The sequence below is a fragment of the Lygodium microphyllum genome, chromosome 30 (genome assembly GCF_053477565.2).
Source record: "Lygodium microphyllum isolate KBCC chromosome 30, Lygodium_microphyllum_v1.1.10, whole genome shotgun sequence".
Taxonomy (NCBI): Eukaryota; Viridiplantae; Streptophyta; class Polypodiopsida; order Schizaeales; family Lygodiaceae; genus Lygodium; species Lygodium microphyllum.
Window position 1 is genome coordinate 33,414,211 of NC_141164.1, and position 27,505 is coordinate 33,441,715.

Genomic DNA, 27,505 nt, shown 5'->3' on the forward strand with positions numbered 1-27,505 from the left:
TTACGTAGTGGAGACCAATCTTGTTGATGGGCTCTATGTATAAGATCGTTGAGAAGGTTCTTTTTTTCCAAGAACCTTTGCGAAGGTATTGGCAAACTGTCTCCATAAACACTCACCTAATCTTGTCCATCATCACCATTATGGGTTTATTAAGGGCAAAAACATTCTTCATAATATCCTGAATGCACAGATGGCCATAGACTAAGTGTGACACACGCAGCATGGGTGGTTTTGGCACATTTGGATTTAGAAAAGGCCTTTGACTTCTTGGAATGGTCTTTTCTCACATATCTCATGCACGTCATGGATTTTGGGCTTCATATGTCTAGATTGATCTACACTTTCAGCATGGGTGTCACTTCCCATGTTTTCTTAAATGGTAAGAGTCATAGAGCGCTTTTCCCTTGTGCACTCAGTTCAATAGGGCTGCCCTCTCAGCCCACTCTTTTTTGCACTTGCTACTCACCCCATTCTTTCAATGCTATCGCACCTTGTTAATATGAAACAACTAGTTGGTCTCTCTCTCCCTTTGCAGCAACATTTTGCTAGTCAAGCATTGGTCAATGATTCTTTTATGGTTCTAAAAGCAGATGCTTCTAATCTTCGAAAAGCATTACGTGTTTAGGAATTATTTAGGCATGCATCAAGCCTCTAAATTAATGCTATCAAATCTTCCGTTATTGCTTGCATGAGCTCAAACTCACCAGATTTCGAGGTCACAGGGTGTGCGTGCTCAGCAAGGAGACATTGTAAGGCACTTTGATTATTCCTTGGATCTTGATGTGCAACCAAGACCTTCGCTGAAATTGATATCACAAAAATTGGAAGCCAAGTTTGTTTATTGGAAATCTCAAGCTTGGCCATTCTATGTAAGTCTTAAAGTGCTGCAAATTATTATGCTCCCCATGCTCAACTACATCTTGCCACTCTTGCCTTGCACCAATGTTGTCTCGATGGATCTCAATCGACACTTCCATTTCATGCTATGGAAGTAAGATTCTGTGCAAGCAGGTATATCTTGGATATCCTCGAGACATGTTTGCACCCCGAAATCCATGGGAGGTAGGGTTGTTTGGGATGTGGAGACTCATATGACAGCCCTTCATTGGTCCCTATTTCAGGTGCTATGCATTGGTCAACAACCCTGGACTTTTATTGCCCGTGCTTTCCTTCCGTGCCATCTTAATAAAAAGATTAAGGGTTCATGGTGGCATGTGTTCAATGCTAAGGTTTACTTTTCTACATTTGCCTTGGTTCTTCTTAATCATTTGGTGTGCTCATGGAAAATGGTGCTTTCTAAGGCTCAATGGCATCCGACAAAGGACAAACAGACGGCCAATTCATTGCAAATGGAAATTCTAGTACTGTCTCATCTTCTTTTTTAGGAGGGTAAATCGAAAGGGAAACCTATGTCCAATTGCATGGCTCATCTTGGATTGACCTTAGTGACTAATGCCAATCTCTTGTTGTGAGGCACAATGATATCCTTTCACACTATCACGGATCTTTCACGTGCTTGGTGGCTACGATGATCTTTGGGGCAAAGTTTCCAATCTTTTACATGCCCGGCAACCGTTTCCTATCCTAGATTCTAATTATCCTTGGTAGGACTGGGATCTTGCAAGGCGTTCGACCCTCAATCTTCTTCACTTACTCAGATTTATCATTTCATGATCCAAGATTACACATGGTTGACCATCAAAACAAATGCACTTTAAAGATTGCACAAATCTAAAGCTTGGTGGAAATTGACAATAAGGGAGCGATGGGTCAACAAGACGCCATTCAAATGTATCATTTTTATTTGGAAAATGTTTGTGGGGGGCCTTCCCCTTGCGTCAGCTCTTCACCTCAAGGGAATTTCTAATGAGATTGATTCTTCTATACCACTATGGTCGAGTCTTTCCATCACAGATTTATCCCCTACCCTTTTTCTCGGAAGATTTGGGCCCCCCTCTCAAACATTTCGCATGTTGTGATGGGGACTAGAATGTGTCCTCTTAATAGGATATTTGGTAAAGCTAAACATCATGTCGGTGCAACCTCATATGAAGATTGTCTTTAACTCTTCCAGATTTTGGGGTTGCTAGCACATTTGGGTCACTCGCAATGCCTTCATTTTTTAAGGCACCTCAAACATTCAACATCATGTTGTGAAGCTTAAGGGATTTCTCCAATGACAGCTTGATTGTATATAGAATGTTGATATCTTGGTCACAAATGACTTAGTTTCTTGGCATTGGGCAGTCTCTTCAATGCAAAGTTACCAAGAGACTCGTTTCATACCCAAACATTTTAGAGACCTATGAAACACCCATTTTAAATTTCGAAAAAAGCCCTACCCTAAAAAATGCATTTGAACTTTCATAATCAGTATTTGTCACAAATTCATTTGACACACTGACATGGACATTGACATTGTTTGTAAAAATGTGATGTTGCCTATAATGCATGTATATATTGATGGCTTCTTCTATGATTAAAGCTAATATTGTCATGGACAATGGACCATGATGCATATATATGTTGATGCTATGTTAAATCTTCATTTGTATTGTATAGAATAATGAATTATGATAAATTACAGCATATGAGTCATACTCTACACGTATAAAGTTTCATTATAGTTTTCTTCCATCTTGAATGAAACTCCTTTCTAATGTTGTAGGAAACTCATATGAAACCCATTTCATTTCTCCCATTTCAGAAACCCTTCGCAAATATGCTTCAATGACCCTGCCCTAACTTTTGTTTTCTTCTCTATTTTGTCTATGATATAATAAAATATAACCAAGACGAGCTATACAACTAAACTTAGGTCTGTCTTTCGATTTCTCCTCCTAAGAAAGCAGGCAAGACACCACTAGAATTTCCATCTGCAACGAATTGGCAATCAATCTATCCTCTGTTGGATGCAATTAGACTTTGTAAATCACCATTTTCCATAGGCACACCAAATAGTTGAGAAGAACTGAAGAAGGTGCAGAGAATGGAACCTCAACATTAAGCACATGCCACCACAAACCTTGAATCTTCGTATTACCATGCCTAAGGCCCGGAACCTCAAGACAAGTGCAAGCAATAATAGTTCAAGGTTGCTAGCATCGCCTGCAAAAGAGACCAACAAAGGGCTGCCATATGGGTCTCAAAATCCAAAACAGCCCCACCGCCCATTCATTTCAAGGTGCAAACATGCGTTCAAGATATCCATGATATGCTAGCATGCACAGAAACTATCTTCCACAGCATGAAACGGGAGTGCTAGGTGAGATCCTGCAAGGCAACATTAGTTCAAGGCAACAATGGCAAAAAGTAAGTGGGCATGGGAACCATAATTATCTGCACCACTTTCAAGGACACATGAAATGGCCAAACTTGAGATTTCCAATTAAGAATCTTGGTTTCCAATTTTTGTGATATCCATTTCAACAAGAGTCTTGGCTACACATCAACACCCAAGGGATAACCAAGATGTCTAACAATGTCTCCCTACTAAACAACAATACCTTGCCACCCCAATTTAAGCAAATTCTAGCCAGTTCAAGCAATAAGGGAGGATTTGGCAAGATTGATACAGAGACCTAACATCCAAACAATTCCCAAATGTCAAAAGCTTTGCGAAGATTAGAGGCATCGCTTAAAGAACCATAAACGTATCATCAATCAACCCTTGACAATCAAAATGTTGTTATTGCCAAGGGAGAGATAAATCAGCTAGCTAACCTGTATCAACAAGATACGATAACGTTGAAAGAATGGGGTGAGTAGTGAGCGAAAAAAGAGAGGGCTCAGGGAACAGCCCTATCGACCCGAGCACACAAGGGAAAAGGGCTCAGTGACTCGACTATTTAGCATAACACGAGAAGTAGCACCCATATTGATGGTGTAGATTACCCTGGACATATGAGGCATAAAGCCCATGGCTTGCATGAGATCTGCAAGAAAAGACCATTCTAAGAAATTGAATGCCTTCTCCAAATCCAATTGCGCTAGAACAACCTCCTCTTATGTGTGTCATGCATAATCTATAGCCATCTACGCATTCAAGATATTATAGAGAATGTTTCTACCCTTAATAAACCAATATTGGTATGAATGCACACTACCAGTTAGGTGTTTATGTAGAGTGATTTGCCAACACCTTCGTAAAGATCTTATACATAGTCCTCATTAATGGAATCGATCTCCATTGTATAAGTTTGGAAGGGGAGAAGGAAACTTCAAGAATTGACCTAATCACCCCTTCTTTGCACAATAAAGACATGGTGCCCAAAACCTAAACCTAACTAGCACATGGGCATGAGAGATTTTGCTAAAAGAGAGGTGTAGGCTTCAAAGAATTCATTTGTAATACCATTCCAACCAAGGCTTTTATCATAAGGAAAATGCAACAAGACATCCATAGCTTCACCCTCGGATATCAACATCCACAAATTCTTGCATGTCCTAGGGAGCCTAGTGTCTGACCAAGGTGCAAAAGGTTGCACAAGCTTGAGCAACCTAAGGAGAACATGCTTGCTGCAAACCTAAAAGATTTGCAAAACAATCCCAACACAAACAATAGATCAAGGGTCCATGATCATGTGACCATCTACATTTTGCAACCTCATCACATTCTTCCGCATAGGGGGTGCATGCAAAACTTGAAAAATTTTTATAAGTCTGACAAGAATTGTCTAGCAAACCATCAGATCCCAGAGCTTAGCTTATTAATAAGACTGCAACTGAAAGCCTTGAATTTCTTCGCTCAGCTTTGTGGATAATAAGACCTAAAAACATCCTAAAGAGAATCAAGCAATGGCAAACAAACCAAGGCTAGCATGTCCTCCGCAGCATGCAAATGCTACCTAGTAAGTGAAGCATGGTAAATCTCATATTGCCTTGACACTTTTGCACATTAAGAATCTATCTTTTTAAAAGAATCCAAGCCTCTCTCTCTCTCCCTCCCTCCCTCCCTCCCTCCCTCCCTCCCTCCCTCCCTCTCTCTCTCTCTCTCTCTCTCTCTCTCTCTCTCTCTCTCTCTCTCTCTCACAATAGTTATTTGTATTAAATATGAGAAAAGTACAAGATTATATGATTACAAGATGCAGGACGGCTCTAGATCATAGTGCATAAACTTGCTTTACAAAAGATCAAATAACTAAAAGAGTACAAAAGTCACTGCAAAGAAGCAACATAGATTGTCATATGCCAAGGGACCGACTCCTCCCTAGAAAGGAGATCAATGTGCTGAATAAGATCAAGATGCCAATGTAGAAGACCTTCCAACTTGACAAGGTGAGTTTGGACCCCAAATGTTGAATCAAAAACAAGAGCATTCCAAGTTGTCCAATTATGCCAACAACCCTAAAAACAAAGGAATAGAAACACAATCTTCATATGTGGTTGTGCCGAAGAAGGGTATTTGGGCCGAGGATAGACCCAATCAAAGGGGTGCAACGGCGTGCTGACCATATCTTGCCAAATAGCAAATTACAAGGTTCGGATTTTCCATGCCAAAGAGCATGAAAAAAAACAATCACAAGACGTTTATGCAATGGTGATGCAAAAGAAACAAGCACCATTTGAGATGCAGCGTTTTGCAAGTGATGCGGCAAGAGGCACCCCACCAACCATGACACCCCAAAGGAAGACCTAACTTTTGTACTGTGTCTTATTGAACCAACTCTCCATGATAGTCATTTTCCACCAATGCCGAGATTTGTGAACACTCCAATAGTATTGGCCTTAGTGACCAGCCAATGGTGGTCCTTAATCATAAGATAATAATCTTGATTAGCCAAAGCCTTTCCTAGCTAGAGTCAACAATCTCCAAAGTCCCAATCCTACTAGGGTCGATCAAGAACGAGGGCAGGGAATCGCTCTCTAGGCTGCAATGTCATCAAAATGTGGTCTCACAAATCCCTATAACCTCAAGGGATGCAAAAAAGCCTCCTCGTGGTGTGAAAAGACATCAACCCCAGCCGAGTCACTAGAGTGGCATTAGAAACAAAGATAAGCCTAGTCGTGCCATGCAATAAAATTTAGGGCAAGCCTCTTATTTCCTATCCCACAATATCAACTTGGACACTACTAGAATTCCATCTAAAAAGAGTTAGCAGCCAAATGATCCTCTACAACGTGCCACTCGGCCTTTTGAAGGACCAACTTCCACGAGCAAATGAGTTCAGTGACCAAGAAGAAAAAGGATTAAAAAAAAGAAGTTTGTATTAAGAACTTGCCACCATGAACCGCAAATGGTCATGTTATTATGAACCATGACCCGCTCTTTCAAAAAGAACTGGGCAACAAAGACCCAGAGGTGTCGATCAATGCACATTGCACAAAAGAGAGACCACTAAAGAGCAACCATGTGGGTGTGCATGTCCAAAATAGCCCCACTACCCATACTTTTACGAGTGCAAGCATGGCTCCAAGAGATCCATGAGATACCTGCATGTAAAGTGTCCTTTTTCCATAGCATGAAGCAAATGTGCCCAATAAGAGCCCTCAAGCTAGAGGCAATCCAAGGCAAAAGCAATGAAAAATATGTGTGTGTAGGAAGCATAATGGACTATGCCACTTTAAAGCGAACATGAAAAGGCTAGGACTAGGATTTCCAATATAGAAACTTCACCTCCAATTCCATAGAAATCCATCACAACTGCTTGGGCTGCAATAGCAAGAACTTAATCGAAAAAGCCTAACTACTGAAAAGGCTGCAGCTTGCATCAATCTCCCCTTCATGAATAAAAGGAAAGAATATGGACAAAGGGACATGCATGAAGGTATTGTCACCCTCATCAAAAGGTAGAAAGAAACTCCCTTCTCTACAACATCCACATGCTATCACTCTCTTTAACTACTCGTCCCAAGACACTACCTATATCCAAGAGAGAGAAAATACTTGTTAAGACTGAGGAAAAAGGGCAATTTCCACTCCATTTCCAAGGCTAGTGTTCTCCTTCCCTATGTCCAACTGTTAGAAAAAGCTATAATAGACTGTAGTACAAAGCTCCTTCTGGCTTGTTTTGAGGACCTCCTACATCCACTGAGAATCATCCTACTAGATTCTAATAATCTTCTTTCCTTGAAGAAACTCAAGTTCACCATCTGCAAGAGTTGCCTACACGGTTTCAGTCAGAGGTTGTCAATCTCCAACAATTCTATAAGCCAAAGAGTATGTCTCCGAAAAAGATACCAAGTTGCAAAATAGGAACCCTTTCTCCAAGGGGAACCAGGCAAAAATGTTCATCACTAGTGTGTGAGTGGGGACTGCTTGAATCTGGCAAGTTGACGACAAGAATCCAAATGCATCCATAGCAACAATATTTCCCTCATTTTAGTTATGACTGAAAGGAGGTCTAGCATTCCATTTGAATGGGACTTGGTTGGCAAATCCCCAGATATAGTTATAGTTGCCTCAGGGGCCAGTTGTGCATTGTTGATGGGGGATGCAAAAGAGATACAAGCCTCCAATTTCAAAGTAGGGCTGACAAAGGAGTGACAGGAAAACAAATATTTGCTTAGAAAACTAGTGTTGTCGCCATAACAAGAGGTCCACATTGACCAGAAGAGGTCACAAGGGGCACAATAAGAAGGCTGGCCCGGAGTGAGCATTTTCATACCACTGAATGAGAACAAGCAATGTCCACCTCCAATAGAATGGAATCACTACTTCTTGAAACATAGCATGAAAAGCATTATGCTCAATGTAGCCATTATCTATTAACAAAAGGCATCTATGACATTAATGATGCCTCATCCATTTTCATGACAAAGAAGAGGAAAAAGAATAAAGGAGCACGATAAGATAGTAAGTCAGCACAATTAACCCGTATTTTACAGCCACAAGCGATATATTTGTTTACATGAAGCATCTCAATGTAGCCATTATCTATTAACAAAAGGCATCTATGACATTAATGGTGCCTCATCCATTTTCATGACAAAGAAGAGGAAAAAGAATAAAGGAGCACGATAAGATAGTAAGTCAGCACAATTAACCCGTATTTTACAGCCACAAGCGATATATTTGTTTACATGAAGCATCTCAATGTAGCCATTATCTATTAACAAAAGGCATCTATGACATTAATGGTGCCTCATCCATTTTCATGACAAAGAAGAGGAAAAAGAATAAAGGAGCACGATAAGATAGTAAGTCAGCACAATTAACCCGTATTTTACAGCCACAAGCGATATATTTGTTTACATGAAGCAAATACCAACAATCTGATCCAGCGTGTACAAATGTGATTACCAGTATTATGATGAAAAATTAAAGCCTGGTTGAGCAAAATTCACATGCATTCAGCAGAGCAACTATTTCAGCCCATTTATGTCTTTCCAAAGCTAGCATATGGGAGTGCTCAGATATGTTATCAGAGAGGACATCAGGGCATTACTGAAATCTCCAAAAACAAAGGCATTATACAGCCAAACATATTTCTGAATCTCAGCCCACATGAAAGCCCTTTTTCAAGAAAAAGACACAGATTACCACCTGGAAGGACGAGTGACCGAAACTTGACACTGAACATGAACAAGCCCATGCATGTGCATACATAGTTGGTTGAACCATAGCCATGACTTACATTTACAAAAAAACAAAAAGACGTGTGCACACACATGCACATGCCCAAGGTCCCATAAATGTGTGCACAAAACAATTTAAAGAAAGGCTGTCTTGAAATGGTACAGGTTAGTGTAATACTCGTAATCTTCTTGGTCGTTCTCCATTCATGACAATGAGATTTTGGAAGGTATTCAAGACCTTATCATTCGCAGCATCCCCAATAGCATGAATAGCAACCTACATGAAATCAAGGGAGATGTATGTCAAAAGTTACTAGAAGCCAAGCACTTCAGTAATACAGAAAGATTGAAAATATTGGTGAGAAATCCATGTATATTATACTTGAAGTTTCCTTTTATCAGCCTCTACCGAATGCTCCAATATAGAATCCGGAGAAGATACTTCCAGCCCATAGTTAGTGGGATCATTTTCATATGGCTGTAAAAAACAAATAATCCATCAATCTAGCAGCAACCTTCACGGATGACAATTGCTAACCAAGTCCAAAAATTACCTCCCTCACAACCCTTGCCAAACATTTCATAACAGAATGTCCTATCTAAATACTACTCATGGTTTTTATACAGCTATACTATGTACTTCATATTTACACAGCTGCAATAAACAAATGCCTGAAAGTAGGCAAGGAAGATCACACATGCCAATATCCTAATCAAGTCCCTCCCTCTCCCCCTATCCTTAACCACCAACAAATACCTCAGCCACCAACACAAAACCCCACCACACATTCCTTCCTTACCCAAGACAAATCAGCATAGCCATACGACTCAAAGTAATTTGTTCTAACACCCTTTGTCCAGTGCCTTGGTCTCTTGGGATGAAACCTTTTGGGTAATAAACAAATGAGAAAAACAAAAAAACAGGTAGAGTTTTAACTTGTTAGTTACTCTGGATTTCTGTTTCGGGCCTAAGAGGGGGTGTTAAGCTCCAATAAATTTTTCCCTTCAAAACTTGGCCTAGTTTTCTCTCAAACCTTGTATATCCCTAAATGAAAAATATGGATCGTTTAAAATGATTAAAAACGAGATTCTAAAAGATTCCATAGGAAAACTAGCTCAAAAAGGTGGATCTTCCAGCTAATTGGAGATCTCCATCCAAACTGATGTATGGCTTTTGTCAGGTGTAGCTCTCCATATGATTGAATAGAACAAGTAAATTTGAAGTACCTCAAAACATCATATTTGCTTGTTAGCCACCAAGTATCTGTTTCCTCTTCATTCTCCTAGGACTATCTACTCAATTTCTATAAGAGGGGTTCATCAGATGGCCATTTCTTCATCATGAATCAATCCCTTTTCCTACCACTTCCATAGCTTGTTTGCCATCATATTTGCCATCCCATCAGCATCCTTGGGTTCAGAAAAAATTTGTGCCTTGCTATTGGCTATCATCGCTCATCTCTATGTACGCCATCAGGGGCGGCTGCTACTACTGTTGTCACTATTCCCCATCATTTCACTGACTGTCGCAACAGATCAGGCCACCTTGCTGTCAGTCATCATCATTGCACCTGTTTTTTGTGCCCGAGGCTTGGTATCACACTCCACAGCTGCCAGAGGTGTCCCAGATAGCTATATTATTCTATGCCCCTGCCATGCCACTTGTGCTATCATCTGCTGCTGCATTCCCAGCCTTGGCACACTCCAAACATCGGACAACTGTATTTTGGTATATATTGCCCTCCTCACCATCAGTGGTTATTGTTGCCCCTGAACTGCTGCATTGACAAAAGTAGTAGTGATCTTTGCAACCAGGCCTTCTACATCAGCTGTGTCGACATGGATTTTGGTTTGCTACCTTCAGGATCATCTGTTGTATCACCCCTTATATACTCAGTTTGTTCACTGAGTTTATTCTGTCATTTATTTAGTGTATTATCATTTTTTTGGCATTCTCTAAGCATTCTTTGGTTAGTCATGATGTTTCATACATTCACTGCACTCAATTAACCAGGGTTTCACCCACACTACTATGAGTTCCACTTCTAGTGTTCATTTCCTCATATCCTTGACATCGTTGAGCTTGATACAAAAAACAAACTTTCATTACTCTCCAGTGGAAATAGCATGTTGCATCACATCTACATATTGTCTTATTCCAAAGGACGATTGGATGGTGAACAATGGTTCTATCAGCTACATGTGCAAACATCACTGTTTGTTTGACCATATTCCTCCTACTCACAAGGCGAACATGTATGGAGATGGGAAGCATATAGACTTTCTCCAAAAATGCAAAATTCTAGCGGCTTCCTATGTTCGGCACCACATGTATATCCAGAATCTCTTTGCGTTCCTAAAGCTGTCATGATTGTTTGCTTGGCCATATTGCTCTTTGGACTTTGAGAAGGCCTATGACAGAGTGGACTGCAACTCTTGGAGGGCACATGGCCCAGCTAGGCTTTCATCAGCACTGATTCAATGCAGTCTCAGCACTTTTAGTCAAAGTGATTATGGGGGGAGGAAAGGTGCTAAGTTCTGCCTAGAGCAATCGTTCATACAAGGCTTGCCCCTTGCAACCTACCTCTTCTTTTTCTTCACAGAAACAATGTCTACTTTCTCCAGGAAATGGTCAATGGCCTGAGGGCCTCATATCACCAATGCGAAAAAAGTCAAAAAATGTTGGATCAGAGTATGCTAATGGCATGGCCCTTTACGTTGAGGATGATAAGTTGATACTGGATAGAGTGAGATTGGCATCAGAGGGATTTTGTACTGTAGCAGGTGCAAAAAACAGCTTGAGTAAGTCGCTTGGTTCTCTTACAGACCTTAACTTCTGCACTGCATTGGGAGTATAATTGCCAATTGGACTTAAAGTGGGTGAGCAAGGGACAAACAGTCAGATACCTTGGGTTCCAGAAGGGACTTGACATCACAGCAGCCCTGCAGTTCATACAGTGTTGGACTTCCATCCGATGAAAGTTGACCTACTGGAGCAGACCCACCTTTCTCTTGTGGGCAAAGCTCTTGTGGTCAACCAGGTCCTATTGGCAAGCCCAAGCATATGGCCTCTTGCTGGTGCTAGCGCTTCTCGCCATCATGTGTTTCTTGATTGCACTGCTTAGTCTAGAATTTCATGTGTTCTGACTCAGACGGGACACCTCGCAGACCATCATCCGACACCACTCAAAAGGGGACTTGGGCATCATTGATCCATAGTTCCACAGCTAGGCCCTATTCGGTAAGCTCATGGTCTGAGAGCTCACTCCAGGTGGCCAAACCTGGAAATCCCTCCTCTAGAAGATTTACAAGAATGACAACCTACCTACAAAAGTGCAAACCATCTCTGAGGTGGATCTTAAGCACAGGACTGATCACACGCACAGATCATTCTTTCTTCAAAGCCCACTACAAGTCTGGCAGTTTGCAGCAGATCCAAAGCAGAGGACCCCAATGTCCCAAGAGGAGAACCCTACCCAGTCCATCAAGGTGTAGAGAGAAATCTATAGGGGCACGAATCTGGAGTTACTTCAACATGTAGCAGGTTGGTGAAGGGGGATAGAGGCAAGGAGGTGGGAGACTGATGCGCCAATTTCCCATAATTGGCTAGCCCATCCTCATTGAGAGCCTATGCAACCAGGACATCATATCCAGCACAGTTTTCACCTATGGGCATCCCAATGTAAGTTGAAGGCAAAGTCACAAGTGTCTCCTTGGACACTTTCTTTTCCTTGCAGGTGGGTGACCAGTTTGCTATGGATAAGGTCAGAAAGAACTTGCCTTTCGCCACATCCCTTGGTGGAGGATCAAAGTCATACGCCTCCAAAGGAAGTCATGGCAGTTGGATCCGGTCACAGACATCCATAACCATAGACCTTGCATCTAAGAGATCAGGCCCTTGCTAAGGTATAATGAATCCAAAAGTGTGATTTTGGCCTACACCGGCAATCAAAGAGAAGTCAATGAGCTTCTCTTCTTACACAGCCCAGACTGGTAGACACAACTTGATGAAGTATGACAGGGATTGGACATCATGCAGTACTAGACACTGGATAGTGCACAGCATTACCGATGCTTTCCACCAAACCTTCTGGTGATGCCTCTGGGAAAGTCGATGGCCAAGGATAGTCTCCTATTCCCTATGGCTTGTGGCGCATGAGGATCTGGCAATTGGCAGCTGATTGGCCCTGATGAAACAAAAACAAGTGCTACCCACTACAGCAGCTAGAGACTCCAAAGCGTCACCTATGGTCATACAGTTGCAGCTTCAACTGCAGCATATGTGTTTTCAACAGCCATCTCATCTACCAACTCCTGCATTCCAGCCTTTCCAAAATTTTGATTGAGTGGTAATCCTATCTCACATAGATGAATTTTCGCATCCTTAAACGAAATCATATTCTTGTCCAAGGCATCTTTATACATCTCACAATTAGACTTCACAAGGTGGCACATCTATCATGCACGCTACCAAATGACACAATGATGAGAGTGAAACCCCTCGATGAATACAACCTTGGCAAAGCTCTCATCATCCATCATCCACATCCTCTATGGTTGCAAGAAACAACTGCAGGGAGACTCTCGACACCAGTGGGAACTTTGGCAACAGTATCTTCACACATGGGGCAGCCATAGCCTTTTCTTCACCTAGAGGATGGCCACCCTCAATGGTGCTATACTCCACCATAGATTCTACCCCCATCCCCCCTAGACCTCCCTAAGTGGCCTGTATAAATGAGTGGCTTTTTATTTGTAGAAAGCTCTGGCTAGAGTGTTAAGCATTTTTACTTCGCCATATTTTTCTTCCAAGGAATATAAGTAGCCAAAATACTTCGCCATATTTTTACTTTACACACTTATTCTATCATCTTTTGTCCAAAATACCCAAGATGATTTTTTTAATCATACTAATATCATACCGTACCTTATAAAATCTTAAGGTACCATTGAATACCGTATTTTATCATACCGTAGAGCATCGTACCTTTCATACCTGACAACTATGCTTGGTCATCGTAATTGAACTTCCCAAGGCTGAGAAGTTTCTTTGCCTCTTGCATTCTTCACCATCCTCTTCTTTGGCCTCCTGCAGTCGCCTGCAATACTCCTCCCTCTCATATTCTCAAATTCCACTCTTCGTGCACCTGAGAAAGCAGCCACCATCTCCTTTTTTCCCTTCACTAGCCTCTTTGCCTCTTCTTTTCTTTCTAGCATCCGCTTCAGCCTCCTACAGTCAGCCATCAATCCTCCTCAACTCATCCTCTCATCTTCTCAACCCTCCACTCTTCTTGCACCTGAGAAACCAGCCACCACCTCCTCTTCCTGTCCTAGCCCATTTGCCTCTTCCTTTCATTCCATCCTCTTCTTCTCAATCTCCCCTCTTCCCGCCTGCCTACATCCCTGATTTTCTCCCATCAGTACTACCTGTCCACATCCCCTTAAACCCCTAATAATGCAATCCTCTTTTGAAGAAATTCCTGAGGACTAGAGGAGAGATTTGGAAACTTCACGACTTTGGCAGGATTGTTCTAGCATGGGGACACTCTTTGTACATCAGTTAGGAATCCTCCTACATAAAAGGTATCGCTCAACCTTTCTTGGAAAAATTTTAGGAGATGCTACAGAGAATGTAGTCCAAGAAAGATTACACAATTCGTTTGGCTCATGGCATATATAAAAGTCTTGTAGTGGGCCATTGATGTAGCTTTGGCAGAGTTTCTACCATGCTTGCAATGTGGTGAAGCTCAAGGGTCTCATTGTTCAATGTTCTATTTAGAATCCATAGTTGCATTCATACTATGTACGGACTGGTTCACTCCATACAGTTCGTACCATACCGTACAGTATGTATCCATACCAATTCATACCAGTAAAATAGACTACCTTTTGCCCATGAAGAGTGGACCACACAATATCTTCCAACTTCCAAGACTTGTGTTTATTATCATAATTTCAAGCCTCTCTGACACTCTATCTCCCAACTTCCAAGATGAATACACAATTCCAAGCCTCTCTCTCTCCCTCTCTTTGTCTTTCTCTCCCCCCTTCCCCCCCAAACTGCCAATCCTCTCTCTCTCTCTCTCTCTCTCTCTCTCTCTCTCTCTCTCTCATAAAGAGCCTCTCTATCCATCCATCCTACATTTTGCTTTTTTGTATGATGTATGATGTATCATGTATACACTCCCATCTGTCTACTTGTAGCGCGTTGCGCATGTTGCACATCAGGTTTTGCCTTGTTACCCTTGTGCATTCATCTTATTAACTTAAGTGACATTGCTATTTTAGCTCTAAACATGTGCTCTATCATTAGTAGTCCAAAATAACTAAGGCAAATTTTTATTTCGTACCAGTAGCGTACGGTACCTTATAAAATCTTAAGGTACCAATTAGTATCATGTTTTATCGTACCTTTCGTACCTCACAACCTTGTCAGAATCCATGTTGCTTAACACATTGAGCATTAGCTTGATCAGTTGAGCTTATATACTGGAAAACATCTTGCTCATTGCCAACTGATATGTAACTTGTTGTATTTGTATTCTAGCACTATCCCAATATCATTTGCATTACTCTCTTATCATATTTGCATTCAGATGGTAAATTGACACCGTATAAAGTCCATGGCTATACTTGTGCATGGAACTGAGGGGCCTATGACAGCTCTGACCAAGTCTGCTAAAACTTCATATGTCAAACCAGTACTATGAACCAATGACATAGTGAGGCAGTGTTCCAAGCCCATCCTGTCATAGGAAGAAGGTAAAGAGTATCCACCCTCACCCGTTTCTACAAACAAGGCATATAGAGCATAAGCAAAGCGCATACCTTACAGCTTCAAGTTTATGTATTCCACTGCAAATCTGTTCCCCCTATGTGTATACATCCCCCACTTTATGGACTGAAAATCAAGGGTTGCACCCGACAAAAATCCTGCTGACATAAAAATACATAATACAAAGAAGGCATTATAAAGAGCAACAGAGTACATAAATGTGTTAACAACCAATTTGTTCAGCTTAGTGTTAGACCGTGTGAGGGGCTAGGTGAAAGGTACCAAAAAGGACCTCTGCTCTTCCTCATCCACTCAGAACCACCCTGCAACCTTTCCCATCTCTCGCACATCGTATACATGATCAGCTTATTCATGTTCTCTTTCAAGAGATTGTGTGGCATTATTACTTTTAGTCAATTCCCTCAAAAATATAGATAGCCATCAGAAACAAATCCACTTATCTATGTGATTCAGTACATGCAATAATTGCAGAGCTGTTCAACAAGGCAGAAGATAGGTAACCGGTGTAATAGCAGAAAGAAAAGAGAAGGCCAAAATATAGAAAACGAGCATCAGGTGGTCGATGCCTTGGGCCTTGATTCGGACGATGAAGATCGGGAAAAAATGATTCCTTGTACGGAAATGGCTGTCCACTGTTCCGATGTCCAGCCCGGCTCTGATGTGCAACCCCCTGTTAAATGCAGTAAACATGTCTCCAATACAGTGATGGAATGCAGTGAGCATACCCCTGATGATATTATCACTGATTCTCAAGCCCCTCCACAATCCAACCATGGTACTCGTTCCTACACACAAGTTACTTCCGTGGTTGAGGAGTCCTAGGACTTAGATTGGGAGCATCTATTAGAATTTGCAAATATGCTGTTGGGTGAGTACGTTCAACACAACCACAAATCCTTTCTAGTCCAAGATAAAGAGGATGTTTTGGATGCTACGATGGATACTAAGACTGTAGTGCCCTCTTTTTCAGCCTTCTATGAAAGAGGGGTCATCCCCTTTTTCACCAGCAAGATTCCCACGCTCTCTAGATCCGCCAATGGTTAAACTCCATTTTTTAGGGCGATTGTGTAGAGGAAATTTCTGTTGGTCCACGAAGCATCTATGAGATATTGCTCAAATCGACAAGTGCTTGGCATGATCTTCTTGCAATAGTCCCACTGTTCTTTGACAAATCCCTGGTATATGTAGTGGCTTGGAGACCATTGGCGAACTTCCAATGGTTGTTACAACAGTTGAACGCTGTCACGAGTCTACTGGCCGTTGCTTAAGAATGCTATGCAAGCATTTGGTACAATATCGGTTCCCCCTAGCTTGCAGGCAGCCAATCGCAACCGCCTGTGCATATTGTGGGATACCACGCGTAAATTGCCCACTTGGTTGCCCTAGAATTATCCTAGAATGCCTTTGCTGCACTATTGTTTGAAGTGAGGAACCTTAGCATGGCATTGGTTTTCATGTGGACAACTAGGGCATTTCATGGCATGGACAGAAGTTTGGCTTTACTAGTCCATGAAGCTCCTATGGTCGATAGCCGTCAAGCAAATGAAACCATCCTTCCTTCTCGAATACAGCAGTAAAACCTGATTAAGCACTTAATTACAACAACTAATAATCGAGCATGAACTAAAATGCACACATTACCTCAACAATCTTAGACAATAGACACCCTGTTTCCCCCAAAACTGATGCCCCTTTTGGTATTTCTTTAACTTCAATTGCCAATGGACCAATTACAAGCTGAGAATCTCTTATCTCCTTGGCTAATCCAAAAGACCCTTGCTATACAAATAAGTAGCAAGCAATTTGGGCCAATTGCCCCTTCATTTTTACCCTGAATGTGCACAAATAGAACCACCAACTAACCAAATGCTACCCCAATTCACAATGGATGGCCTAGCATCCAAAATCCCTGTCAATACAACAAATTGCAAGTGTTGATTTCAGTATACGATGCCTTATCCTATTGGCACGAGTCCAGAGATGGCTACTAAACCCTAATTTCGTTAGGGTTTACAACAGAGATCCCTCTACTATCTATCAAATTTGGCTGAGATCTGCTCAAAATGGCTGAGAAATGCTAAGATCTCCTAAGAATCGATTGGAGAAGGTGAGAGAAAGCCAAGATGAGAGAGAAGTCTGAATTTCTTCTTGAGAAAACCCTAAAATTTGTTTCTTGCCATCTCCAAGCTACATTTAATGGAGTCGCCCTACTATCACGCACCTCCAAAATGTTGTCACCTGATCAACAATGTTGTTGCCAGTCCCTAGAAGGTGTCTCCCTGCTATCCTCTACCTAGTGAGGCACCTAGATAGCTGTCTTTTGCAGCAAATTGTTGTTCTTTGATTAGAAAATGGACAAACAACTCCATGCGAATACCATCAGCCCATACAATATGCCCCAAAAAGTGAATTTTAAGAAAAAATAATTCACTCTTCTTGTCATTGATAACCAACCTACGCTTATGCAGTTCATTGAGCACAGTGTCCAAGTGCTTTATATACTCTTCCTCATTCTTTGAATAGACAATCATGTCATCAAAGAAAGTACCACAAATCCTCTATGTTGCTTGAAAACGTGATTTATTATTCAATTAAAAGTGATAGGAGCATTCCTAAGCCCAAATGGCATAAAAAGAAACTCATATAACCCAAAGGATGTCCTAAAAGTTGTCTTAGGCACATCCTCCAATCTAATGCATATCTGATGATATCCACTTTTCAAGTTATACGGCTGAATATGGCTGCCCCCTACAATCTATCCATAATATTATCAATCCAAGGGATCGGAAATTGATTCGTTATTGTGATCTTCTTAAGAGCATGATTTTCAATGCATTTACGCCATGAACCATTCCTTATTTGCACCAAAAGCACTGGAGAACAAAAAGGAGATGTGATGGGCTAAATCAGCCCTTTTTCTAAAGCTCATCCACCTCACTCATAATCTCCTCTTGCTTGGCTACATTGACTCTATAGGGTGGCTTATTAGGTTAGCCACTTCCAGGAATAAGATTATGACATGATCTTCAAGCCTTTCAAGCGGTTGCTATCCTAGAAGTGACTGAGAGAAGCAATCCGCATACATTTTCAAAAATGATATGAGATCCTTCTCTAATTTAAACATGTTCCCATCATTCTCACTATCATCTTTATCCTTAAGAAAAACAAAGATCAACGAAATATGATTTTTCATTACTTTAGAAATAGTAGGTGTAGATACAACAGGGATAAATTCCCCTTTAAACTTTATATCAAGTGTAAATGTCTATCCCTTATGTTAAATAGTGATCTCTTTTGCATGAGAATCAATCACTGCATGCATATGGTGACACCTAAGCATATTAAGAAATACATTACAATCCTCAAATGGAGCACAGAAGAACTCTTCATTGTCCACGTATCCCTGTATCTGCAATGGGATCTTTCGAACGAGCAGTGCGACAAGCTTTGCATGGCCTTTACGTGTCATTCCAACTTCCCCCATGACTCCCATCTCGTCCTCTCAAATGTCTAGACTGGCTACCATGTCAATAGAGATGAAGTTAGCTCGTACACCATTATAATAAAAAAACAATGCATGTTCATCCCTAATTTTGCTCCATGCTTTGCACAACTCAATACAATCATTATTGGGTTGATCATTAACAACATTGGGCACCAATCGCACTAATGTTTTAGGCTTCTTTCCCTTAGTATCTCCCTGATTTTCCGATTTTCCAGCTTGCTACCTATTGGGACAATCCCTTGCAATATGACCCTTCTGTTCACAAATAAAACATTTCTTTACAGCCATCAATTCCCTACATTGCGTCAATGTTTCGAGTCCTTTCTTTGTTGTTTTGGCCTCTTTTCAGGCTGATTTTCAGATCTATCCCTTTTCTCAACCTTAAAGAACTTTTTATCTCTCTAGGAAGTCTGAATCCTTCCCATGCAACAAAGCATCTACTGTAGGAGCAGTCTCTATGAGCTGAGACATACTAGAGATGGTGGATTTAATGCTAAATTCCTAATTCATTTAGGAAGGCCACAAACATATTTTTCCACTTGCTCATAAAGAGACATGGGGCAATAAGAAGTAACGGGCAGCAATGCATTCCAAACCTTCTTATTATATTACTCCACATTCATACATTTCTTCATATCTATCTTATTCCACTCTATCATGATGTCCACCTCAAAGGTTGCCTTTTGAATCTTCCAAGGCTCAAATGTTTTGAAACAAAATATTAGAAATGTGTTTCGTAAGTTTCTTTCAAGAGGTGGTAGATTTTTTTATAAAGGGTTTTTTAACAGTCTTAAACTAGGGAAAGAGGTTTTAAACCTCTATGGAAATTTCTCTTAAACAAAAACAAGTGAATTGAGCAGAAGTGATAAAACATAAAACACTGCAATCAATTCAAAATAACACCTTACACATCCATGATCTATAATCCATTGTGGACTATTATCAAAGATTAATCTTTAAATAAGCTATACTATAATCAAACCTTAAATATCATGATCATCGATTCATGTACACCATATGAAGAAAATTGGAATAGACATTTTACATAGCCCTTGTGCAAACAGCAATGTAAAATGGGTGAAGTGGCAATATCATGATTCTCATTTCAAAACAAAATGACAAAATGTCAAAATCCAAAATGAATCATGATACATCACGAATAACTCATAAATGAAACTAGAGTCATATAATGAATTGTCCAAACAATAATGCTCCATGGACACTACATTGAGTGAGTGACAAAATCCCAAAAAGGTAAGACTCTAGAGTCTAATCCAAAATCATGAACCCTCATGAGTCACTACTCAGACTCATCATCATCACCATTATCACCATCACCATCCCAATGCTCATCCTCCTCACTCACACTCCAATCATCTTCTATGTCATCTGTGACACTAGCTCAAGCACTAACTGCTACCATCCTACTAGAACCTTCTGTTGGAATTGATGCATCAACACCCTTGGTCCTAGATCTTGTATAATGACAAAGCTGTGCTTTCTCTTCTGCAAGCAAGGCCCATACCTCATCTCCTCGTGTAGGATGCACCAATTCTTCTAGGAGAATTTCCACCTTGAAGGAGTTGGGGTTAATCTCATTTGATCCCCTACAATTTTGGCGCTTGTGGAGAAGCTTTAAACATAAACTACACGCTTGGGTTGCTTAGGAGATAAACGATTTCTTTTCTTTGTGTGTATGGCTGCAAATGAACTCCAATTTCTCTCACAAGATCCTAATGGACAATCTTGTGAGAGAACCCTCAAGGTAGTATGCTTAATTTGGCGGCATGAGTTACCATTCTTCTCACACCTAGTAACGGGCTTCAGTTGTGAATCTTGAATGCTAGCCTGTGCACTCCCAAAATGAGGGTCAAGAGAATCTCTATATGCCACAAGGTTCCCCTCAATTATGTTTTGCAACATAGGATTTTGCTCCACTTTGCAAAGATAAGAAGTCCACCTCAGCATCATGCTTTTGCCCTCACTCCTCCAATGAGGGTGCAAGATGTGAGCAACAACATGGATTGGGTGATGAAGCCAATCCCATCTATCCTACCATATCTCCTTGATTTCATCCATCCTACTAGTGGATAGAAAGATTAGCTCCAAGCAATAAGCTATCGACAAAGCCCATTGAAATTTGAATTAAATTTGAATTAGTGACACTCAGAAATTAATATACAAAATGGACGAAGAGCTTGCGAATAAAGATTTCCACCTAGGGTGTAAATAAAGCCATAAGGCAACAATGAGAGGCTCCATGAACCCGACAATCGCCTCTGCACCATGCTAGAAGCTGGCCTCATGGATGAGATCCTCAAACAAGACTCCCTTGGGAGTCTCCCTTTTAGGCCATGCAAGCCACCTAGAATCAACAATCATGCGTCTAAATCCAATCCGACATTTGACCACCAATTTCTATAGAACAATGAAAAGATAGGCAAATCTTGTACTACAAGGCTTTGCCAACTCTATATCACAATTGGCCCTAAAAATACCAAGGGCACGTTGCTTGCGGTATACAAAATTCACTAAAAATTTAACCTTCTTTATCACATCAGCCACCCATCCAAGCTTCCCTATGTCCTCAATAAGAAGATCAAGAGAGTGTGATGCACATGGTACCCAACAAATGTGTGCAAAGTCCCTCTCTACATAAGACCCTGCTAGTTTGCAATTGGCTGCATTATCTGTTATCACTGACACCACATTTCCAAGGCCAGCCTCCACAATTGCAGCTCTCAACTGCTCATAGATATATTGTGCCATGTGAGCCTCCACCAAGCCATCTATGCTCGTCAAGAAGGTAGTGCCAAGACAACAAGAAACCAAGATATTAATAAGAGTGTCCTTTGGTATCAGACCATCCATCAAAGAGTATGGTACATCCATACTTCACCCATGCAACTTTGAAAGGCTCCAACTCCCTCTCAATATCTAACACTTCAGCCTTCAACTCTCTTGTGTGCAGCAGGTAGGATGTAGCTGAGTTGTTGTAGCTCTAGATGACCCAATATTCAAATATGAATCTGTAGTAGAAGGGGGACTGCCTCATATTAACATTTTCCTCTTCTGTTTGAATTCCCAACCGAGATCTTTTTGCCCGATGGAAGGCCTCTAACTCTCCACCCACCGCAACAATCACATCGTCTAGGATGTCACCAATACCAGCAGCAAACCCTTGCCCCAGAATATTCAAGAGATGGGCCTTCAACCATGGAGAACTTCCTTTGTAAACATTGCTGCAATGCTTGCACCTCTATACCTTTGTTCCACCGGAGGCCCAATTTTTGCTTTCATCCATGATAACCTCCACCTTTGCCCATCCTGCAAATTAGGACGTCCCATTGTGGTTCCTGCGAAGAGGAGAGTAGAAGAGAAGAAAGAGGAAAGGGAAGATGGCGGCTGAGAAGGCAATTGTCGATTGGATAGCAAGAGGTAGGGGTTGCAGAAACAATATAGTAGGAGCGGACAGCAAGTCTAGGACCTCGTGTAGGACGGACAGGGCAAGATAGCTGTTGATGGCGCAAACGGAGAGGGACTAACAAGCAAGACAGGAGGCAGGACAAGCTGTGCACACAACAGGTCACGAAAGAGGTACGTTTCTCTTGATTTTTTTTGCTTTCTTTTTGCCCCTCCACAATAGACTAACATTAACCTTTGTTTTCCTTCCTGTCTAACTCGCGTTCCTTTTTTGGAGTCCACCCTTCCCACGTTTTTTATGCAAGGAAACGTTTCATACTTTAGAAAACATTTCATAAGTTTCAAAAGCAAAGAAACGCATTTCTTTGCTGCTATGCATCAAACTATTGAATGAGCTTTTAGCCTATCATATGCACCACTAAAGGACTCAAACTTCACTACTTTTCCACCCTCATCATAGTCTTTGGCTACCCCTTTGTTGTCAGCTTGCATATACTGGCTCTTGCAAAAAGGGTATATTTGACAGAGCATTTGCATGACCCACACTCATTCCTTGAGTCCCATAAATATTCAATGGTGCAGATGCAATACCAAACATGATACTTTGTGCCCCAATCATCAAGCCAATGCTACCATACATAGGGTTTTGCATATTTCCAGCCATACCTGAATCCATTGGGCCTTGCACACCATGCATTGGCCACTACATACTATAGGGATTTGTGCCATACATTCCTATATGCGGTCCCTCTCCAACCATAGCATGAAAAATCGTACTACCATCAAAGTATCTTGGCTGCCCCATCATAGCATGCATGCCGGACTGTCTAAAATCCATTAGATTAGCACTTCCATGATGGCCTTGCATTTGCATTCCTTGCCACATAGGTACCAATTGTTTTGCTTCATGGGTCTCTTTGGACACTTCAATTGAAGACTTTGGCATTACCTTCTGTGCACCTTGCTATCTTGAAGGTGTAAAAGATAACTTATTTTTCTTGCCCTTGCTGTCCTTCTTCGAAGCCTTCAAAAATCGAGTGGACTGAGAATCCTTTGCCAATTCAGTAAAGAGATTTGCTATTATTCTCATCTGATTCTTGAAATGGTTTTCCGATTCCTGCACTTTGCTGGTCATCAGCCTCATTATGCCTAGAAGGCCCTACATCTTGCCCAACAACAACATTTTCAGCTTGCCGTCCTTGGTCTGAGCCTTGTCGAGGATCAAGCACTGCATTTCCTTCTTTCCCATGTGAGTGTCCATATTGAGAGGCATCATCACTGCTTGATTTCATCTCACTGTATGAAGACATATTGCTATAATTTCTTAGCTAAGAGCAAAAATCAGCACTAGCACAAACCTTTGGCTTGTGATCAAGCGCCTCAGGCCCACCAAATCAAGGGATTGAGTGGTATGTTGGCAATGGAACCATGAAACCAGTCTTCCTTTTCCAATAGGGTGGTAAAACCTAATCAAACACTTAATTACAGCAATTAATAATTGAGAATAAACTAAAATGCATACATTATCTTAATAATCTTGTACAATAGACACCCTGTTGGCCCCAAAATTGGCGTCCCTTTAGGTATTTCTTTAACTTCAATTGCCAATGTGTAATGTCCCCATTACTCAATTTATTTTAATAAACAATGTGCGTATACATTCCCAAATTTTTAAAAAAAGATTTATGTTGCACATTTTTAAAAACTAGTTCTAATTATGAAATTGGCTCTAATTATGAAGATAATCGTTATTATTAATGAGGTATTATATGCCAATTCATGGAAGAAAGACTTGGGAAACCCTCCCAAAACTAGCTTATTAAAACTATGTTTGTAGTATAGAACAACAAAAAGAACTAGCCTAGTGGATAGTCACTTGGTAGTTAAGTGCACTTGGGTAACGACACTGCCGGAATGGGTGACCTCCCCGGAAGATTTTCCTACAAGCTAGTGGGAGTTTCTCATGCGCAGCCAACACCACCAACGAAGCCTTCGTAGCCTGTTGCCAAGTATGCCAAGGCCAAGATGCCAAGGTCTATGCCTTAGTCACCGCCTTAGTCGTGAGCCTTTGAGTGACACCTGCCCGACAACAAGACGCGTAGTGCTTGCCCATATATTCATAAATTTTTTTATCTTCGCGCTACAAAGATGAAGTTCCTCTTTGACGTTATCGATGATGTCATCAAAGACGCTAAAAAAAACGTTTTTTCTTTATCATCTATGATGTCATCCAAAACTCTAAAAAGAAAGTGTTCTCTCTTTACCCACCACCCTCCCTCCCCATTACCATATAAACAGGGGTAGAGCATCACGCCAGACACAATAGCGACCCGTGCAGAAGTCTCTCTGCTGTTGATGAAGCTCTGCTTCAATCAGTCGGATCTCTCTATCTCTCTCCACACCTACGCAAAAGCCCTGCTCGAATCCATTAGCTTCTTTCATGGCTCCCAAGAGATGTCGAGATGCTGAGCGAGGTCACACTCAGAGAGCTTCCCAACACGAGGAGGTGGCCGCTACTGAGGGAACTCAACACAATACTGAAGCGCAAACGAAAGTTAACCCCGAATTCATTCAAACTGAAGAACCAACCATCCCACAACAAATCGAGGTTGCAACGATAACACGTAATCACGATGGATGGCCGAACGAAGATAATTAGGTTTAGTACATAAGAAAACGATTACTTTTTAAGCTATTAACTCTACAATTTCCTAGTAAGGGATAAGCTGGTCCGTTACATAGATTGTGATCGGTTTGAGTGTACTTAAACTTATAAAAACATGTTAGTATTATCAATTGCTATTTAGGAAGAAACACGGGAATTGATGGAGGGGATAGATTCCATGCATCGCATACATTGACAAGTATGTTAAAAATGTCTTATGGTTATGACTACTTTTGGATTTGTGAATGATGAATTATGGCTCTTATGATTCAGTACTTGCACAGACGAAAGTTATGGATTACGGTGGTTTGGGACGTTGGGGTCCCTAACCAAATGCTCCTTATCACTTTGCGGAGTGTGGAAAAACTCACCTGCGACGGATGGGGGCCCTATGCTCCCAAGGGAGATAGGTGTTTTTTATTTTTGATCACTCAAGCACATAAGAGGGCAGAGAGCCAAGTGGTAAGTGCTCCTATAATATAGGACGGCTCCTGAGGCTCAGAGAAGCTTAGAGGGGCTCTGAGCCAGTAAATTCCCTATTGACCGCGAACGGAGTGCGATCACATACAGCCCAATCCCGAGGGATTGAAAGGTCCTTATCCTAGGCTGGACGGTGTCTTTTTGCGGAAAGACGGTTTTGTACCACTTTGCGGAATGATAATTCTGGATGTTACTATGAAATAAAGCATCTAATTTTCCGAATTGTTTGTTATGTGCTAAAGATTAAGTTTAACGAACCCACTTTAACGGAGTAATAAAAGAAAGCTGATTTTATATATCCAAACACTGTGATAGTATGCTTTGCTAATTAGAAAACTAAGCAAACCCTATTGAGGAAAGTAGAAGGCTTCTATCCTGACGACCGAACACTATGGCTGGGTGGACCCAATAAGTCGGGTAACTTTCCAGCATTAGATAGAGCTGATTAAATCGTGACCCTCCCAATATCAGTAGGATTAGTTACCAGATTTAACACCGTTTTAAGGGGCTGGAGCTGAGATTTTACCTTATGGGTAGGGGGATCGAGTTACACTCTCCCCCATCTCTCACTCTCTTTGAACCAAGTGCAATATTAATCTCACTTCTACCTTTGATTGATTACAAAGTGGTCTTTCTTAGGTAGGCATTAGATTGCTGTTAGGAGTCACTTGTCCACACTTTCCTTGTAAAGAAGAACTGAGATTCCCATGTTCAACTAAGTCCAAGGTTTCCCATGGGGAGACGGGATGGTGATGTGCATGGATATGAATTTCAGTCGACTACTAAGAGGACTCCTCCATGTCTGTTGGAGGAGACACCTCACACGATGGATCAATTATAAACTAAGATTCTACGATCTCCTTGGCTAATCCAAAAGCCCCTTGTTATACAAACAATCACCGAGTATTTTGGACTAATTGCCCTTCATTTTTACCCACGACTTACACAAATGGAAACACCAACTAGCCTTATGTTGCTCCAATTCACAATAGATGACCTGGCATCTAAAATCCTTGTTAATACAACAAATTGCAGGTATTGATTTCAATGTACGATGCCTTAATCTGTTGGCACAAGTCCCAAGGTGACTAGTAAACCCTAATTTTTGGAGGAATTTAGGGTTTACAATAGAGATCCATCTATTGTCCACCAAATTTGACTAAGATCTGCTCAAAATGACTGAGAAATGCTAAGATTTCCTAAGAATGGGTTGGAGAAGGTCAGAGAAAGCCAAAATGAGAGAGAAATCTGATTTAATGTAGTCATCTACTACCAACCACCTCCAAAATGTTATCACCTTATCAGCAATGCCGTTGCCAGCCCCTTGAAGGTGTCTCTCTACTTTCCCCTGCTTGTTAAGGCCCCTAGATGGCTGTCTTCTACAGTGAATTACTATTTTCTTATCAAAAAATGGACTAGCAACTCCCTCTCTCTCTCTCCCACGCTATAAACTGACTAAATGGATGAGACCCAGCCCCCAAAAACGTTTTCTCAATTCGCATGGACATTTTTGCCAAGTAGCAGCCTTCTAAATCCATTTTTCAACATTATCCATCCATTTACTTAATTTTCAAATTTAAGTAATCCTAAAAATTAATTTCAACCCTTCTGACCCTACCCAAAATTCAATGTGCCCATCCATAATTAAATTGGCTAGGCCATTTGCAACCTAGAGTGGTCCCCAACCTCTGTTGACCCTTAAATAGACATTAATTAATTAATTTACACTAGTTCCTAGTGTCACCACTGACATTATTAGCCAAACAACTCTCCTAGGGTCAAAACTAACACCGAGTCACCCTGAAAGCCCAACTGGCATAACTTATCACAACTTTTGCCTTGGATATCCATTGCACCCTTAGGGTGCTAAGCCTATTACCATGAAATAACTACCGTGTGCATCATGTGCTAAACAACCTTGCACATTTGATAAATAACTTAATCAAATGCTATCAATAAGATTAAAGCATCTCAAAATTTCACATCCCTGGATAAAGGAAAACAACCTATGTAGCCTTTGGATTCCCCTATCACAACTGTGTTGATGCCCCTGCCAAAAGAGGAAAAAAGTCTCATGTGTGCTTGGCACCATCTATACCAAGCAATCCACAAGACCTCT

The 27,505-nt window shown here is 41.1% G+C and overlaps 1 protein-coding gene and 1 pseudogene across 5 annotated transcripts in view; both read right to left on the bottom strand.

Annotated features, from left to right (window-relative positions):
* Positions 1-27,505, bottom strand: part of LAF3 (Amidohydrolase family) — a 171,404-nt gene that overhangs the window by 62,313 nt on the left and 81,586 nt on the right. For all 5 annotated transcript variants that reach the window (XM_087672309.1, XM_087672307.1, XM_087672310.1 and 2 more), the window contains 2 exons: positions 8,900-8,995; positions 8,696-8,794 (listed from right to left, as the gene is read on the bottom strand). In XM_087672309.1, coding sequence (XP_087528435.1) covers positions 8,696-8,794; positions 8,900-8,995 — 195 coding nt within the window. The remainder of the gene's footprint in view (positions 1-8,695; positions 8,795-8,899; positions 8,996-27,505) is intronic.
* On the bottom strand, positions 10,160-22,122 carry LOC148009703 (uncharacterized; annotated as a pseudogene).